Below are 17,642 nucleotides of genomic sequence, written 5' to 3'. Positions count from 1 at the left end.
AGTATTATCCTATAAAACATTAATTCCGGAGATTTTGTAAATAAAACATGTACAGTTAATTTATCTCTTGTATCCTATTGTATAAAAATTCACACTTTCACTGTTTATGTCTTGCAAAAAGCTCTTGCTAAGGGTGAAGCATCGGTTTTTATATTTCATAGATTGTTAAAATAAAATTTACCAAACACCTCTGGTAACATCGTTTAGTATAAAGATTATTATCAGCAACCAAATACAACACAGACAAACAGCAAGAGATGGAGACAGAAACTTTACCGGCAGATAAATTTCAACACTTGAAGCTACTCCTTCAATTGTGGCTCGCTCGACCTAGCAGCTGGAATCTCTGTTTTGGATTCTGAGTTTATAGCTTGGAGGGTCTTGTAGAACTCTTCGGGAAGAGGCCCAGGACGGTGCTGTGGAACATGTTTCGGTATCGGCGCGTCATTCTCAATGACCTCGCACTCGTAATCATCAGGAACACCCCAAGGATCCCATTCTGCAGATGCAAAACAGAGTTTTACATTTCCATGGTGCAGAAACAAATGATAAATTACAAATTCAACCAAGAGTGTAGGTAGAATAACAGTACAACATGAAGATGTGATTGCGTTCAGGCAATAGCTAAAGAGACAAGCTACATTTAGTTCAAAGTAATCATGTAATTTGCAATTTCGACACTATAATTACTGGAAAAACTGCATTGCATCTATAACAACAGTTATTCGTATGACCCATCCTTAAGAAAATTAACACATTCTTGTATGAATTAAAAAGAAAAACTTCTTCTTGTGAGGAATGTAAATCTATAAAGTCTAAGTCTTTCAATTGCAAAGGGGAAAATGAAGAGAAAAGAGTAAAGAGTGTACGAACCGATCATTTTGCCAACGAGAGTGAGCTCATCTTGAGCCTCTTCGATGAGCTCCTCGACCTGACCACAACCAAGCCGCTTCTCAATCGCTTCCCAGTCCTCTTCTTCTTGGCACACCTTGAGGCGGTGGCGCGTGAAGCTCTCTACGGCCTTCCTGTAGCCTTCATCCTCCGGAACCACCTGGATCTCCTTTAGCGTTTTGCTATACAGATCGATTAGCACCGTCCTCGCGTTCGGGACCACGTCTAGCCCAACGATTCCAGTCGTCTGCTTCACCTTGGCCAACAATGGCCGACCGATCACACGCAGGAACATCTCAGCCGCTGGATCGCTTCTCTCTTTCCCCAACTCCGGCGAAACCAATACTGTGCCTTTTCAAATGCATTAATGGAATTAACATTTGGGCCCAATTGTTTATTAGCCCAATCTATTTCAGTATTTTTTGGGCCCAACCCTTGATTAGCTCCACTTTCTCTCTATTCATCCTCAGATACCAATTTAAGTTTTTTTTTTTCTCACAACTTGCGAATTCGTGACATGAAATGAAAGCACTATGAAATGTCAATACAATTTTTGTTCGTGTTGTGTGTTTCTATTCATCCTCAACTCCCAATTCAAGCAAGAATCGAAGAAGCTCGAGCTTTCCTTTGCCATGGAACCATCATTTCATCTCGAGAAGGTCCACTAAGTCTTTGTAAAGATCAGGTTCCTGCAACATCTTCCAGGTTATTGGGAAGAGAAACATCTTGAACAAGGATTTTCCTTTCATTATCTATCATGTAAGATACGTCTAGTCCCTCCAGAACCAAGTGATAAACGATGCTGTCTGCATCTGACGTATCTTGTGGCTTGTTTCGTTGTGACATTGATCGTATGTCCCATGACAGGACCTGCGTAATCAAGCTTTTAAACTCATCCGCTGAACTATACAGAGAATTCTTTTCCTGTACACAAAGCAAATATTTTGTCAAAATTGGAAAATGGAGAAGAGATGGTCAGGTCACAAAAGTCACTCACAATCAGTTTCCAGCAGCTGGTGATGGAGGAACAGAAGGTGTCTGAGAAACTCACAGAAGCTACAGCCAATAAGCAGTCCTCCTGAAATTGAGTTTCCGATCTTAGAGTCTCACATGTATTCAATTACTCAGATAAGAAAAGCTTAGAGACGTGAGGTCAGTACATCATAATGTTCTTACCTTTACCCAGTCTGGCACTGTGGCTTCTTGAATGCTGTCCGAGTATGGTAAATAAGGCTTGATGTCGAGCACCGGCTGTCCAAAAACCGTTAAAACTATCATTGAACTACGCAAGAAGCTGATAATTTAGCACACAAAGGGAAAGGAGAATTACTGTCCCATCCACCAGATCGACACCAGAGAGCAGAACCTTATCCTTTTGGATTTCCTCCACCTATAGATTAATTACCATTAGGTACTTTTGGTAAAGATGATTTAATGTCTTTGCTAAGTACAGAAGAATTTGTGTTCAGAGAACCTTAGCAACGGTGAGCCCGATGGGACAAGGTCGATGAGGGGACCGAGTAGCAAAGACTCCTTTTCGTTCACCATTTAGCCTTGGCACTCTCACCTGAAATTGGCAACACCCCAAAAACCTTTAGACTGAGAATATCATAACATAGAATACCAAAAAGGAACAGAAGCCGCGTACCTTTGCCTTGAGCTTAGACTGAGATGGCTTTCTCCATAGCTTTTCGATATCAGTGTTGAGATGGAACACGTATATTATCCAACAATGAGAATACTCTCCAAGCCCCTCAAGGGATGCAGGAGGAACCAAAGCCGGATCAAAGTTCAAACATGCCCTCGCAAGAGAAACAAGCAATGGCTGCCTCGGTGTACCGTTCCTGCGAAACCAAGAAGCATCACTTAAAAAAGCCAACATTTTAGAACAGCATTGTGCTCCCACTAAACTGGCAATGTAATAGGATCAATTTACCTTGTGGAGAAGCAAGACCGTATGGTGCCAATTGGTCGCATCGGGTATATAGTGTTGTGTAAATCCTGCGACTCAGATTGTGCTAACGCCTCCCGTAACGCCTAAAGAACACAGACAGCTTTCAAGAGAGTGAACAAGAATGCACAAATTTTCTTGAAAAATAATTTCAGTATCCATTTATCAATTTTAGTGTGCCAAAAATGTTTTTTTTTTTTTTTTTTTTCATTTGATTTGAATCGAAAGTCATAAGATTTCGAAGAGTAGTAGAAGTGATAGAAGAAGACCTGCTGAGCTTTAACTCGACCTCTTCTCTCTGAAGCACTTTTTTCCATGGTAGATCCCAAAGACTTCTCAAGTTCCTTAATTCTACACTCCAAATCTTCTCCTCGTCTCCTCCATCTATAGACTTCTCAAGAGCCAGCTCAATAAAAAAGAGTTTCACGAAACTTAGTACCTGAGAAACAGGTTGTGACAAGAGAAAGTGACAAAGGGGGTAGAGAAAGAGATTACGCGAGACGGCGGCGGATGCAGATACCACGGCCAGTGTAAAGGCTAAAGCAGCCGTGGTATAGTTGTTGGTGTGTCCAGCTATAGCCATGGATGACCTGACTTCTTTGCCGGCGAGTGGAACGTTACGACGGCGGCGGGAATTTGACGGTCCGGGAGAGTTAAGTCTCGGTTTTACGTTTAGCTAAGGAAGTGATAGGCCCACATAATGCTTATTAGGCCACCAGAGTGGTTGGGCTAAAACCGGCCCATACCGAGTTTTGTTGATTGTTGTTTCTAGTATTGTGTAATTTTCTCAAAATGAACTTGATAACCTTTTTGGTTTTGGAAAACACTAGTTTTTCATAGAATTTGTCCTGAGAGAGAAGGAACTTTGATTCATTACCAACTGACAATGCGATCACAACTTGGAAATGGAACTTGGAACTTGGAAGAGCCATTGGCAGAAGTAGTCCAACCTTTTCTGCAACAAGGCGGGAATTTCATCAACTAGATGATAGTCTATACCAAAGATCACAACTTGACATCGAGCATATAGTCATAGAAGGAAAATAACACATGTAAAAGTTTTTAAATTTGGCACATCACATGACATAGTGGGAGAATCTACAAAATATGAATACAATCCAAATCATCTTATAGAACCGAAACGTGTATATAGTTGGTCTGCATATAGTCGAGGGGGTGACACTGTTAACAACTTACATGAACAACATCAATTTTTGTCACTATAGAGAGTAGAGTAAAACGAATGAAAACTCAACAAGACATATAGTCAATGTTTTGTCTATTGTGGGAGATTCTGTGTTGCTGGAATGAAAATATGCAGAACCGCAGACCAATAACCAGCCAACTGCAGTTAAAATAGCAAAACACACAATCTCAGTAAAAGCCTTTCTTTTGTCAACAACACAAGCCCTATCATGAAGTAAAAGAATAATACCTGAGCCAGAATACCCTTCCCTGTTTGAGCTTCAATCACAAGCCCTATCATGAGTCCAATGACTGCCCAAGCTCCGTTTATCGCCTCAATTTCACGCCTTCTCTGTTGCTTCTCTCTGCCTTTGATCTCTTCCATTTGCTTTCCTGCTAACCGTTTGGCCTCAAGAGGGTCTACCATGAATACCTCTTTTTTTACCTTTCCTTTCCCTGGAGGAGGAGATGCCTACAAGAACATTCGGCATGGCAGAGATTTAACAGAGATTTACCATCCTACTATCACTAACAGAGTATTACAAAGTATAACAACGATCTCGACCCTAGTTTTACCATTACAAAGTGAACTATTCTTGTTTAGCGTATGGAAAAGCTAATCTATCGCTGCAAAAAGGGGTCAAGATTATACATTTGGATTTGCTAGGACTCGAACTGGTACACCTCTTGCTCTGTTTCCCACCAGCTTTGCATCTTGGTGTCTTCTTAGTCCCTTTCTGAAAAACCACACATACACAAAGATATGATGACTAGAGGCCAATAATATAGTGGAAAGTATCTATTTATGATAGAAAATGATAACATTTAATCTATGACTCTTGAGCTGGATGTGAAGAGTCAGTCTCACATGGGAAAAGAACCAAAAGACTTTCATGATAAACTAAGCCTGCAAACTTTCTTCCACATGATCTTAACATCATCTTGGACAGATGAATGTCATAAAAGGATTCAAGAGACGAGGCAACACTAGAGAAGAAATAAAGCTGGAAATGGAATAGAAGGGAACAAACGCAGGACACGTAAGTAAGAGAAGAAAAGGCAAAGAATGAAATGCAGAATAAGAGGAACACTATCTCGTGATTAAAAAAACGACTAATTCCGAATGCGACGCTTTTAATTAAACAATACACCAAGAGTGTGAAGATATGGGTATCAAGAAGTAAACTTATCGCAAACGCAAGAGAAACATTCACATTACAAGTATAATATGTGGAATGAAACAGATCCAACTGGAATCAAACTGCTACGAGATAATAAACTGTTCACTTGATTTTACTTGGATCTTCAACATGATAATAGAAAAAAAGGAGACGGCTTTGAAGCAATACGCATAAACAGCTTCTTCCAGAAAAGGGTAAAAACCACGGATCCATCATTCAATTAAATAAATAAATAAAATCAAAGTCACAGTAGGAGAAATCTCACTGGTGGCAGTTACCCAAATTAGATTCTGGTTTTTACAAATTCAAAGGAAAAACAGAGAATTTAGTGGCGCGTAACAGCAGAAAATGACAACCCAGAACATGAAGAACAAAAATTACCAGGAAAAACACTACATACGCTGTTCATTCCGAAAATCTAAAACTTTCAACCAGAATATGAGGACGGAGAAATGTAACTCGAGAAGAAGAGGAAACGGATTTCAGAGATAGAGAGAGACTTACATGAGAGAATAGGAAAATAGAGACGAGGGTAACGCGAAGCGGCCATTGGAAGAAGAAATCTGAGGATCAGCTCCAAGGGAGAAGAAGATAGGCGGCGGTGAAGAGAAAGACGTCACCACCATTTCTAAGCCTTTCATATTTTCGAAGCGCTTTTCTCTGTTTTATATTTCGTTCGGAGAATGAAACCAATGGCCAGTTGAAACGTTGTCGTTTCCTACCACCAACCAGGAAAATAAAATACAAAAAAATATCTTAAAACTTATCCAATAATATAAAATTATAAGCTCCACAGGGTGATTAGTGCTTATAGAATGTTGGTTAACATCACATTTTACCTCAGGCTAGGGAATTAATTCTAGGACTAGAAGAAACACATCACAAGCCTTTAAATAGATGTGATCCTGTTGCGAATTATTTTATTGAATGCCAATAATATGATACAAATTTGGAATAATAAAAAGATATACATTTTCAGGAGGTGGGAAGGGAGAGCCAGAGGAGGAGCCGCTGTGGCCTGTTGAGGTATCGAGCTTGCCACGCCGGCTCAGCGCTCTCTTGCTCGAACCCACTTTTCATGTATAGCCTCTTTGCTGCTTCATTGTCCACCGTCACATGCACGTACATATCCGTTATTCCTGAACCATTCCACAACTCTTTTTTTTTTTCAAGTCCAATTTGGAATAGTGCGTGTGTGAGTGTGATGATGGGTTTGATTAAACATTCTTACCCCATTCTCTAGCAACCCCTTTAGACTTTTCAATGAGTTTGTGACCAACTCCATTACGATGCAGCTCTTTCGCAACACAGACGTTGCTCAAGTATGCCCTCGCAAAATCCACATTAAACCCCTGCATAACAAAATGACTACTATCAAAATTGCCAAGTTTTTTTTTTGTTTATATGCAAAGTTTAGCATTATTGGACAACAACAAATGAAATACCTCTGGTTTTGTTCCAGCGATTTCATCAGGCAGCCAACGGCATTGGTTAAGATCAAGGCTCCCAACCACAACTCTGTCTTCTATGCCATCAGAGAACTGAGTAACATTATCGTACAGAGAAAACAGATGAAGCATAACGCAAATTCATATCAGAATCCAAAGCAACAATCTCTTTGAAGCAGTCTATCTAGACAAAGGAAGAAACACCGATTTGACAGTTGGACAAACTATGGATATCACATATAGAGATTATAAGGAAACTCTCCAAAATACACTAGAGATGCTTATGTAACACACAAAAAAACACCAATTGAATAGACAGACCTTACATGCAGAGCATAAATCCTCAGAAGAGGTTGATAGTTGCGACAATGGAAGGGTGGCATTTACGCAGGAGACCCGCGTAAACCCTTCCCTCTTTCCTGATATTCTCTCCTTAAGCGCCTCGAACTCACGCTCTGCCAAGTATTTTCTGTGATCCTAATGAAACTTGAACAGAAAAATGTAACATCAGCAATAAGAACAAAAGATAAAACCAAAAACACTTCAAAGTTCAAACCAAAGAAACACTCCAAACCAATCACATGATAACATGACTTCGATCTCATTAGATATCTTCTTGACTATGTACACCCCCACAGTCCAATGATACCTCATAAATTTTTCATTTCCTTTATGAGTTCCAAAATTCCAGCAATGAACTATCGGTTCAAAGTTAAGGGAGTGGCATTCATGAGTCATGAGACGAATTCTCAAATTTTGTTCAAATTCACAGCTTAAGTTTTCTCAAACAAATTAAAAAAGTTGAAATAGAAAGAAGAACTGACTTGGATATTGTACGCAGAAGGATTTAATTCGTTGAAGGTCCGCACGCGGAGGCAAGCTGCAGCCCAAAGCTCATCCTCCGACGCCGTTTCGGATATGACGATCGTCGACCTGTCGATCGCTGGAGCACAAATGTGCGAGGCATTGACCGGACGTAACCGGAACCTACATGAAGGAATCGAAGGAGACGACCGGAATCTATCTGTGTTTGACTCGCCGAAAATGGCGATAGAGCAGGAGCTTGGAAGAGACGAACAGAGAAACGCCATTTTCGCGGACTAACCACGTCCTCTGCTTCTTGCTAAGCTTCAAGCTCAAATATTTGGGCTTTTTATTTGGGCCCAATCTGAGCCCATATTTTTCCTTTTTGTTACCTTCGGAAAAAAAAAATTATCTGGAAATATAATCCAAAAGAAAGTGCAGCCACACAATTCAATGTCATATTTACAAACAAACAAAAAGATACTGTAAATCATATTTTTTAGTGTCACATCATCTTATTTATTATTCTTGAGAAAAAAACATTGTTCTTATCGCAACAACACAGGTTTGATTTTGGGTTCATCATTTGAATGCACCTACTTGATTTATCTATTGTTATTTATAGTATTTGTAATTTACCAAATGAATTTTGGTTGATATAGAAATAAGGTTGGATTAGTTTGTATTACTTAATACAATCAAATAAAAAAAAAAAGATATCAAGTTGTAATCCACATCTTGCTAAGATGAGCAAAGTAGAGCTGGTTCATGCATGATGATGTGTTACTCGAAGCTATATAGTTTACCAAATAAAGTAATAATTACAGAGTATGGAAGGATTAGCATGAAGATGTGAAGATGACGTGTATCATGAGTCAGAGTCTTTGTCATTATCCTATGATTGCATCTCTTCTCATGCATCCATTTCTTATTGGTCCACAAATACCAATGGAGAAATAGAAATCATTTCAAGAAAGAAAACTTACTCTACTATTGGTGGAGAGACATAAGAAGACAGGTAGACTAATTACCTACGACACGTTCACGCATATGGTCATTTATCTATATCAATAATTCTGTTCTGTGTGCCCTATAATACACCAGTATGTAAAATATACATAAAAATGTTAACGAGACGTATCACATGCGTCTTACCTCCTAAGTGGCGAGTTTTGTTTTTGTACAGTTTACAAAGCCAGGGAACGTATTATCACACAAATGGTGATTCCGGATAATATTGTGATTGACAATCGCGAAGCTAATTGTCAATTTTTATATTACAACTTACACATCGAGATTAAAATTCGATTGTGTATTGTTTAATGAAAAAATACATATCTTATTGCCAAATAATATAAAAAAATATCCCAAACAAATTAGGAAAAAAACCCAACGAAAGAAAATAAATTACTTCTATATATAAAGAAAGAAAGTTGAAAAAAAAAACACTATAAAACAAATGTGGGATATTATCATCTATTATTATATGCATGTGATAAGCATAGTATAATACATAATAGTAGGACCAGACCAATCTTCGTATAACGTACTAAAACAAAATTAGGTTCGAGCATCGATTGTGACTCATGCATGGAAGACAATTTGGCTTCTTTGTTGATGTCAAAATAAAATAAAACAGGTACTTCTTGCTTATTTTGTGATGCGGAACTTCGAAACCGTAATCACTCATTTTATATATATATATATATATATATATATATATATTGTTGTTCTTACAACGCAAAAATATATGGATCCAGTTGCCTGAGATGAAAAAAGCTCTGAATCTCTCTTACCACCCCAAGATCTTTAGTTAAGTTGTTAAAGTTTTCATTTCACCATATATAGTTTTTTGTTTTCTTCTTTTTTTTTTCGAGATTTTACCATTATAGGCCTAGCTACATGCATAATCTAGATATTTAATAGATATAATTGAATATTACCTCATTACGCGGCTGCCAGATTTGTTGATACTATCTATCACATGATTCACACACACACGCTCGACACATGGATATGTTTGTATTTACATATAGTTTGATATATATACAGCCGAGAGCGTATGTACGTATAATGAGAGATTAATTTGTATATATATATATATATATTGGATCTTAAAAGAAAAAGAAGAGAGAGAGAGAGAGAGAGGCGTGGAGGAGATGGAGATGGAGAAATACAAACCGGTGATGGCGTTAGTGATGCTGCAGTTCTTAACGGCAGGAGTTGCACTTTTCACCAAAGCTGCTTTCATGGAAGGACTCAATCCCACCGTCTTCGTCGTTTACCGTCAAGCCCTCGCCACTCTCTTCATCTGTCCCATCTCTTTCTTCTCTGCTTGGTAAGTTTTTGTTCTAACTATAGATATTGCATCGATTACCAAGAATATCGATCTAGACTTGAACTGAATATCCATGTACGGTTCATACTAGTATATACGTATTTAAAGCTATCCCGGTTTGCATATACATTAACTACAGTACTAGTTTACATATCATTTGAACGTTTTGTTGTGAATGGTAAATAGGAGGAAGACAAACAAACCTTCTCTTGGAGTTAGAGGCTTTTGGTGGGTGGCTTTCACGGCTGTTGTTGGCGTGACTGTGAATCAGAACGCTTATTTTGCAGGGATTAACTTGTCTTCATCATCCATGGCTTGTGCCATGACAAATCTTATTCCTGCCGTCACCTTTATTATCTCCATCATTGTTGGGTCTGTGTTAAATTTTTTATATCAAATATGTAGCGTTTATATTCGTGGATTGAGTATTTTATGGTTATGATACTGGACGTTTGTTTCAGGTTAGAGAGGATAAGGAGGAGAAGTGTGAGAAGTTTAGCAAAAGTTATAGGAACATGTGTGTGCGTGGGAGGAGCCATGGCAATGACCTTTCTCAGAGGTCCCAAATTGCTCAACGCTCTGTTGCACCAAGACCACACCAACTGGTTACTCGGTTGCATCTGTCTTCTCATTAGCACATTCGTCTGGTCCCTTTGGTTGATCCTTCAGGTTCCCATTGCCAGGCACTGTGATGATCACTTGTACACTTCTTCTTGCACTTGTTTCATGGCTACCGTATCCTCTTTCCTCATGGCTCTCGCCTTTGGCAAGACTGATTTACCGTCTTGGAAGCTTGATTCTTCCTTGCAAATCTCATGCTGCATGTTCGCTGGATTCCAACTCGCGGTGTCTTTCTTTCTACAAGCTTGGTGTGTCTCGCGGAAAGGACCTCTTTTCTCTGCCCTCTTCAACCCTCTTTCTACAGTCATCGTCACTTTCTTCGGTGCTCTGTATTTGAAAGAACAGACTTACCTCGGGAGGTATGCCTCATATTTGTCTCTCTTTTCATTACTGCCATCTTCGTTCTCAAGCTCATTTCACATTTCTTGTTTTGCTCGTTTCTTTTTTCCAGCTTGTTGGGCGCTTTGGCGGTCATTCTTGGTCTCTACATTGTTCTCTGGGGCAAATCCGAAGACTATCAAGAAGAAGCTAAAGACCTGAAATTGCAAAATGAACACACCAATCTCTCCCAATCTGACAGTGTTCCTGTCGTGATTGTTGATAAGGCCTTTCGTAGTTCAGAGCTCTTAGAGCCTCTTCTCATGTGAGTTCTATTAAAGTCGGTTCTAGATGGTGTAAGGGGAAGTTTTGACAAAACAAAGTAAAACATGTGGGGATTTTTTAAGGAAAACTGCAAAATGAAATGGAACTTGATTCACAAAACTCACTCGTTAGCAGATGTAGAAGCTACTCCACGCACAAAAGACTCGAAATAAAAGCACAAAGCAAGTGCTGTTGTAAACTCATTTAGACATATGTTGCAAGTTTAACAGAGAAAATACATTGAAATGCAACCTCACACACACAAGACAAGCGATCAAGGAGTTGTTTTAAAGGACTACATTTACTTAGTCGGATGATGGCACTTCAGATATCTCCTTTGGTCTCAGTCCTTAGTTGGAGGGCATCTCTGCTATCTCAACGCATAAAGGATCTAAGACCAGCTGCGTTTCCTGTTGTTCCTGAAGGCGCAACAACCAACGGAGTAGACGATAATGAGGAATACGAGAAAGACAATGTTCACCTGAGCCACTTTTTTCCAAGATTTTCTGAGGTTTTCGAGCAGACCGGCCTTGCAGGCTTGGCAGTCGTAGCATAGAGTTCCTGGTTTGTTGTCCCAGACGTTACAGTCGTCGTTTGTGTATGGACCAGCGGTCTTGGTCCAATTAGTCGGGCTCACATAGGTGAAGTTACAGTCGTTAGACGGCTTACAGCAACCAGACTACACAAGTGAGAAAACAACAAAAAAAGAGTGGGCTTGGTGATAATCAAATATACTGGAATATAAAAATGAAACGGCTCACATTATCGCTCAGAAAGTACTAAATCCAATGATACATAAGAAGATGCAGCTAACTATTACCAGCATTTACAGTGTAATAGATAAACAGCATCACTATTGTTCTTACTGCCCAACTGGTTCGAATTTATTAAAAAAGCAGCCTTTCATACTCATCTGAGACGCTGAAAAAAGGAATTTTTTTTTCTTTTTTGTTAAAAGGCTTCAGATCAAAAGGAACTTCTAAAATCTTTTTGAAAAGGCTATTGTGTTTGTATCCATGAGCACAAAATTAAGCTTTTGTTCTAAAAAGCAAAATTACTTTGAGGAAAAAGCAGCATAAATCTCATCTTTTAAAAGAAAAAAAAAAAGCCAGATTTATGAGATTTGAAAAAGGGAAAATCAGCGGAATTCTCAATTTCAGATGAACAAAATTGGATCGAGAAATGTCAACCTGAAGAGCATTGAGATTGGTCTGGTAGAATTCGTTAACGGTGATGCTAGAGTAATGACTGTTGAAAGTGGAGCACACGTTGGAGTAAATCAAGCAGCTCCTGATCCGATCCCAATTCTTAGCGTTACTGACTCGTTTCTGCAGCCAATTGGAGTAATCGCCGACGCGGTACTCCTTATACCCTCTATCGGACAAAACCTCGCCGGCGCCGCGGTTGGTGACGGCGAAGGCGAAGATGGTGAAGCAGAATCCGAGGACTATGAGGACGAACATAGCGAAGAGGTAGAGCCATAGGAGGCAGGAGACGCGGCAGCAAGCTCCGACGAGGCCTGCAATGGAGACGAACATGAGGAAGATCCCGAGAACCACCATTGGTTTGTCGAGGAAACGCTCGCACTCGGTGGCTGCATTTTGGCCGAGCCAGATCCCGGCCATGAGAATCGGGATTGAGAGGAGGAAGGTGAAGAAATTGAGGATCCCGAGAACATTGTTGCTACACTGAACCATGTTTTTGTTTGGTCTTTACGGCAGAAGAAACTTTTTGTCCAAAGCGGAAACTAAAAGGGGACTTATCGCTGGCTTCTCAGATCTTAACTTAAACGCAAAATGGGAGTTTTGTCCGTTACGAAATCTGTTGGGAATTTTTTAATAAAGGTTCAAATTGGTTTTCAAGACAGCTAAGACACTTTAAAATAGGTTAACTAGTAATTACTCGTATTCAGTTAAAAACTTTGTCTCGACGAAAAGCTTCTGTAGATTACACCCTCAGATTGTTGGAAACTGACAAAACTGCCTTGAGAATTAAAATTGTAGTATCCAGGTCCAAGTTTCTGAGGTCTCTGGAAAAAAAACTCAAAGGATTAATCCCCAAAGAATGTCTTCCAATTTATTTATTGAATCACCAAAAGAAAGTGCTGAACAAAGGAAAGAGTTGAATTTCAAAGATCATCAACAGGACCATTTGGCCTCAAAAACAGAAAATGATAAAGAGAGCTTTTCTTGCTCGAATCAGAGAGGACCAGGGAAAGTTCCGGTCTCCCTCTGCTCATTCCACTTGTCAACCTGCGGAAAGATAATCGCATAATCATGAATGTGGGTAGAGACAGATGAAAAATGATAATCAAGTAGCAGAGCAAAAAGCATAAAAGCACAAACCCATTCTCCAGGACAGAGGGCACGGTAATACTTGGCGAACCTCTCGCATTCATTGGAGTCCTCACCCTTTGCAGTTGTGCACCTGCAGAGATGGTTTTGTTTTTTTAAGACAGAATGAACTAAAGAGTCAATCAAACAAGAGTACCTAGGGAAGTCAAATGTAACGTTTAAACAAGACTACCTGTGGAACTCAATGTAACGAGTGAAGCAGTGCCTTGTTTGGTTCGTTGTAGGGAACCGGAAATCAGCAGGAGCAGTTTTCAGTTCGATCTAATTCAAGAGGAATACAAAACGATAAGTAAGACACCGAGATACACTACCTAGTGACTCACAAAGATGAGACTGAGTGAGAGAAGAGATCAACTATAAAAACAATGTCTTTTCTTTTCTTTCATTTCCTAACCTAACTCTGCCATATGTAAACAAATCACACAAGCAAACAGAACCACGCACATGAGAAAACGATTTGACGGAAAATCCTCATCCCTATTATACAAATCAAATGCAATCAGATATATTTCTTCTCTATTCAACAACATACTTTAGAATTGAAAGCATCATCCTTTATTCCCTTCGATTCCTTATCTAACTCTACCATATTGAAACACACCGCACACGCAACAAACAACGGTTGTGTAACTTGTGTTAAAGAAAATAATCTGCCAGAAAATCCACCACCCTTATTATACAATTCTAATGCAATCAGATGTATTTATTCTCTATCCAAAGAATTCTCTCATCTATTAAGGAAAAACAAATTCAGGGTGTTCTCTACCACCAGGTCATTAATTGAAAAAGAAACGGGAGAGGATGAGTGGAAAAGCCAGATCACCAAGGAGCTAAATTTTCATCAAACCGATTTCCATAGAAATAATCTGATGGATATCGAAGTTAACGTAAGTATAAGAAGTGATCAATCAGATCTCAAATGGAGGTCGAATTTTCAAAAGAAAAATTTCGATTCCTATTTACAACCTCCGGCGGTAAAAAGAGCTAAAATCGTCTGTGTATCGAATAAAGAATAAAAGATGATCGAAGGGTTACCTCGTCCTCCATGGCTAATCCGAAGGCGAACAATGAGAAGGTTTGGTTGGGTAGGAGAAAAGAGGAGACGCAGTCGATTATTGAAAATGCAGTTTGCAAATCGCCAACTTTTCTCTCCGGTGAAGACTAGAAAAAGCCAATGAGGCCGATTTCAATGTTGGGCTCCCGTTTGGGCCTAAGATTTTATGCTTTTTTCCTTTTTTTTTTTAATGTGTGGGTGTTTCAGACTATTGTTTGTGGTACGATCCGTTTGTTCCATCTAACATAACCATTCGGTTTAGTGGAAGGATATGATATGAATCGGTTAACGTTGGGCAATTTCATTTCGGGTTGTTGGATCTCCACTTCAGTTGAGACTTTGAGACTTCCACAGTCTCGTCTCGAGCAGTTCAGAGTTCAACAGTGAATCGTTGCGAGTCTGCTTCATCGTTAAATCCGTCATCGTCCGATTTCATCTCAATTCTTATGCTCCCGAATCTCACACCACCATGCGCTCGCTTCTTCTCTCCCTTCGCCGCGTAACTCTACTCTCTAGGCATCAACGATACGCTTTCCCTCCTTTTCATAATTCTTTGATCCCAATCAATCCCACCTCGCCTTCTTCGTCCCTTGTTTACGTTCTCCATCATTCCCTTTTCTCTTCTTCTTCCTTCTCTTCTATTGCACATCCCAATGGAGATAAGAAGGTTGCAGGGCCTCTAGTGGAGTATGAACGCAGAATCGTAGCTGGAGCGCTATTGGATGGAGATTCATGTCAGGTAGATTCCTCTATCTTTCTTTTTTTGGTCATTCTCTATTGGAATCGATTCTGAAGCTTGTTTGTTGCAGCTAGGTACCTTAAAAGAGCTTCAGAGACTCTACGACGAGCTTGTTCAATCCGCTGATGCTTGTCGATTAGATCGTTATTCCGCATCTGCAAAACCCATTAGGTTTCATAATTTTCATTCACTACTATTAGACGAAGCTTGTGTTGAAATGTTGATAAAGATTTCATTTTTTGATATCTCAGGAGTAATTGGTTCTGGAACAAATTCGTGTCTCACTCCTCTGTCTCTCCCGTCAAAGGCTTATATCTATATGGAGGAGTGGGAACTGGAAAGACAATGCTCATGGACTTGTTTTTTCATCAATTGTAAGCACTACATCACAATTTCATATATTTTCCTCATATTCTTTTTTTCTTATGGATTCATCTGATCCTGTTTAAACCGTGATAGGCCAGCTAGCTGGAGAGCACAAAGGATTCACTTTCACAATTTCATGCTGAGTGTTCATAGCCGCCTGCAAGTAAGATTCCAGTTCCAAGTTTGCCCTTTTAAGCTAAGGCTTGCTATTTAAGCTCTGGGACTCAACTCTTTGTCATTGAAATATCTTCTGCAGAAGCACAAGGGGCTTGAAGATCCACTTGAGGTTGTTGGCCTGGAAATAGCCGACGAGGCTATATTACTATGCTTAGATGAGTTCATGGTATGTGACTCTCATCTTCACTGTGTAAAGATTTGTTCAGGTTAGCTCACCTTTCTTTCTTGCTTTAATTGTTTTAAAAGGTCAACGATGTAGCTGATGCTCTGATACTTCACCGTCTCTTTAGACACTTGTTTAACAATGGCATTGTAAGTAATTTCTACAAGCTTCGTATTTCTCACCTCTTCAAACCTACTGGACCTACACCTACAGTTTTTTAAAAGTTTATTCATGTCGGTAACTGGAGGCAAGTGTAGGTTCTTGTTGCTACATCAAACCGTGCTCCAGATAATCTCTATGAGAGGGGTTTACAGAGGGACCTATTCCTTCCGTTTATCTCCACACTAAAGGTATGCAAATGCAAATGACTGTTACTATCAAGTATCAACGCCCTGAACACATTTGATGTGATCCATTATGCTCCGTTTCTGATACTAAAAAGCAATTGTTGTAGGAAAGATGTGTGGTTCGTGAAATTGGTTCATCTGTGGACTATCGGAAACTGACCTCTGTACGTGATTTCAGTTCCCTTAGTAACTCAGTCTTAGTTTTCTTGCAAGGTGAATATAATCTTATAGCTATATACTCTTGGGTGCAGGCTGAAGAGGGATTCTACTTCATTGGAAAGGATATTTCTGGCCTTCTTAAACAGAAGTTTCAACAGTTGGTTGGCGATGAACCGGCCGGTCCTCAAGTGGTTGAAGTAGTAATGGGAAGGAAATTGCAGGTTTTATTGCTTCTTATTTCACAGATCCATCTACTTGTTGCAGTTCACAATTTTGAGCTAATAAGTGGATTCGGTTATTGATTAGGCCGAAAACCTCCAGATACCATTCCAATAAATAGCTTATCTGATATCGGTTGATGAATGCCAGGTTCCACTGGCTGCCAATGGGTGTGCCTACTTTCTTTTTGAAGAGCTGTGTGATAGACCCCTAGGCGCAGCGGATTATCTCGGATTATTCAGTATGTAAACACCATAAACATCATACTTTTGTCATTGCACTAGAGCTCTTTCATGCTGCTGAGTCTTAGAGATGGAAATTTCACTGCAGAGAAATTTCATACATTGGCTCTGGAAGGTGTACCCATGTTCGGGCTCCACAATAGGACTGCAGCTTACCGTTTCGTGACGCTGGTTGATGTATATCTCGCTTCACCTCTCTTTTCTACATTGAATTTTCAGGAATCTCTTTTTGACAATATTGCTTTCTCAATTACTTACAGGTTATGTATGAGACCAAAGCCAGGCTCTTGTGCACAGCCGAGGGTAGCCCCGTAGAACTGCTGGAGAGAATAGTGACAATATCTGATGCGCAACAAATAGCACCTAGAACCTCTGCAAGATCAAGGAAGAGTGATGATCTCGACCTATGTGTAGACAACGAGCTTGGTTTTGCTAAAGACCGCACCATTAGCAGGTACGATCGAGTAACTGTTGCTTAACTCTGTTTATAGTTTCGACTGTTGATCTCTGATGCGTGCCGCAGATTAACTGAGATGAACAGCAAAGAATACTTGGAACAGCATTCAACGATGTTGCATGAGAAGCAGCCTTCTTCTTAGTTTTATAGTGTGATGTGCAGGAGAAGCAGCCTTCTTCTGAGTTCTATATAGTGTGATGGAAATGCCATCAAACTTGTTGTAACCATTATTTACCGAACAATGGGTCTCACCTTATATTTGACATTAATTATCTCACAATCAAGTCTCTGTGTTGGAGCAAAG

General features: G+C 39.7%; 8 protein-coding genes across 10 annotated transcripts; 2 read left to right on the top strand and 6 right to left on the bottom strand.

The window, feature by feature from the left end:
- Nucleotides 1-128: 128 nt before the first annotated feature.
- On the bottom strand, nucleotides 129-1,257 carry LOC18028849 (probable NADH dehydrogenase [ubiquinone] 1 alpha subcomplex subunit 5, mitochondrial). Its single transcript, XM_006412942.2, has 2 exons — nucleotides 874-1,257; nucleotides 129-499 (listed from the first exon to the last, which is right to left on the bottom strand). The coding sequence occupies exons 1-2, from the start codon at nucleotides 1,184-1,186 to the stop codon at nucleotides 303-305; spliced, it is 510 nt and encodes a 169-aa protein (XP_006413005.1). The 5' UTR covers nucleotides 1,187-1,257; the 3' UTR covers nucleotides 129-302.
- An 87-nt stretch (nucleotides 1,258-1,344) lies between these two features.
- LOC18028848 (tRNA (adenine(37)-N6)-methyltransferase) lies at nucleotides 1,345-3,460 on the bottom strand. Its single transcript, XM_006412941.2, has 9 exons — nucleotides 3,338-3,460; nucleotides 3,112-3,233; nucleotides 2,828-2,928; nucleotides 2,540-2,735; nucleotides 2,366-2,458; nucleotides 2,222-2,281; nucleotides 2,068-2,142; nucleotides 1,889-1,969; nucleotides 1,345-1,815 (listed from the first exon to the last, which is right to left on the bottom strand). Exons 1-9 carry the CDS (start codon nucleotides 3,423-3,425, stop codon nucleotides 1,573-1,575), a joined length of 1,059 nt encoding a protein of 352 aa, XP_006413004.1. The 5' UTR covers nucleotides 3,426-3,460; the 3' UTR covers nucleotides 1,345-1,572.
- A 467-nt stretch (nucleotides 3,461-3,927) lies between these two features.
- LOC18028847 lies at nucleotides 3,928-5,898 on the bottom strand. The gene is made up of 4 exons (XM_006412940.2): nucleotides 5,713-5,898; nucleotides 4,680-4,764; nucleotides 4,278-4,499; nucleotides 3,928-4,187 (listed from the first exon to the last, which is right to left on the bottom strand). The coding sequence occupies exons 1-4, from the start codon at nucleotides 5,847-5,849 to the stop codon at nucleotides 4,122-4,124; spliced, it is 510 nt and encodes a 169-aa protein (XP_006413003.2). The 5' UTR covers nucleotides 5,850-5,898; the 3' UTR covers nucleotides 3,928-4,121.
- On the bottom strand, nucleotides 5,785-7,800 carry LOC18028846. 2 transcript variants are annotated; one of them, XM_024149886.1, is made up of 6 exons: nucleotides 7,481-7,800; nucleotides 6,978-7,133; nucleotides 6,654-6,749; nucleotides 6,440-6,560; nucleotides 6,180-6,347; nucleotides 5,785-5,926 (listed from the first exon to the last, which is right to left on the bottom strand). In XM_024149886.1, exons 1-5 carry the CDS (start codon nucleotides 7,745-7,747, stop codon nucleotides 6,184-6,186), a joined length of 804 nt encoding a protein of 267 aa, XP_024005654.1. In that variant the 5' UTR covers nucleotides 7,748-7,800; the 3' UTR covers nucleotides 5,785-5,926; nucleotides 6,180-6,183. The 2 variants fall into 2 exon arrangements, with proteins under 2 accessions (XP_024005654.1, XP_006413002.1); XM_006412939.2 differs by lacking the exon at nucleotides 5,785-5,926 and having other exon boundaries at nucleotides 6,078-6,347.
- Nucleotides 7,801-9,214: 1,414 nt separating this feature from the next.
- Nucleotides 9,215-11,181, top strand: LOC18028845 (WAT1-related protein At4g28040). The gene is made up of 4 exons (XM_006412937.2): nucleotides 9,215-9,798; nucleotides 9,985-10,170; nucleotides 10,260-10,778; nucleotides 10,871-11,181. Exons 1-4 carry the CDS (start codon nucleotides 9,620-9,622, stop codon nucleotides 11,064-11,066), a joined length of 1,080 nt encoding a protein of 359 aa, XP_006413000.1. The 5' UTR covers nucleotides 9,215-9,619; the 3' UTR covers nucleotides 11,067-11,181.
- Nucleotides 11,182-11,217: 36 nt separating this feature from the next.
- Nucleotides 11,218-12,822, bottom strand: LOC18028843 (tetraspanin-7). Its single transcript, XM_006412936.2, has 2 exons — nucleotides 12,252-12,822; nucleotides 11,218-11,740 (listed from the first exon to the last, which is right to left on the bottom strand). The coding sequence occupies exons 1-2, from the start codon at nucleotides 12,756-12,758 to the stop codon at nucleotides 11,453-11,455; spliced, it is 795 nt and encodes a 264-aa protein (XP_006412999.1). The 5' UTR covers nucleotides 12,759-12,822; the 3' UTR covers nucleotides 11,218-11,452.
- A 289-nt stretch (nucleotides 12,823-13,111) lies between these two features.
- On the bottom strand, nucleotides 13,112-14,605 carry LOC18028844 (cytochrome c oxidase subunit 6b-3). Its single transcript, XM_024149696.1, has 4 exons — nucleotides 14,451-14,605; nucleotides 13,588-13,676; nucleotides 13,407-13,488; nucleotides 13,112-13,313 (listed from the first exon to the last, which is right to left on the bottom strand). Exons 1-4 carry the CDS (start codon nucleotides 14,460-14,462, stop codon nucleotides 13,260-13,262), a joined length of 237 nt encoding a protein of 78 aa, XP_024005464.1. The 5' UTR covers nucleotides 14,463-14,605; the 3' UTR covers nucleotides 13,112-13,259.
- A 163-nt stretch (nucleotides 14,606-14,768) lies between these two features.
- Nucleotides 14,769-17,636, top strand: LOC18028842 (AFG1-like ATPase). 2 transcript variants are annotated; one of them, XM_024150047.1, is made up of 13 exons: nucleotides 14,769-15,208; nucleotides 15,279-15,379; nucleotides 15,460-15,582; nucleotides 15,668-15,737; nucleotides 15,831-15,917; nucleotides 15,998-16,063; nucleotides 16,172-16,264; nucleotides 16,369-16,425; nucleotides 16,513-16,641; nucleotides 16,790-16,880; nucleotides 16,970-17,058; nucleotides 17,142-17,335; nucleotides 17,405-17,636. In XM_024150047.1, the coding sequence occupies exons 1-13, from the start codon at nucleotides 14,939-14,941 to the stop codon at nucleotides 17,478-17,480; spliced, it is 1,446 nt and encodes a 481-aa protein (XP_024005815.1). In that variant the 5' UTR covers nucleotides 14,769-14,938; the 3' UTR covers nucleotides 17,481-17,636. The 2 variants fall into 2 exon arrangements, with proteins under 2 accessions (XP_024005815.1, XP_024005816.1); XM_024150048.1 differs by having other exon boundaries at nucleotides 15,130-15,208; nucleotides 15,283-15,379.
- Nucleotides 17,637-17,642: the final 6 nt, after the last annotated feature.

The sequence above is a fragment of the Eutrema salsugineum genome, unplaced genomic scaffold (assembly GCF_000478725.1).
Source record: "Eutrema salsugineum unplaced genomic scaffold, Eutsalg1_0 scaffold_1, whole genome shotgun sequence".
NCBI classification, from domain to species: Eukaryota; Viridiplantae; Streptophyta; class Magnoliopsida; order Brassicales; family Brassicaceae; genus Eutrema; species Eutrema salsugineum.
This window is presented reverse-complemented; position numbering and strand designations above follow the sequence as displayed.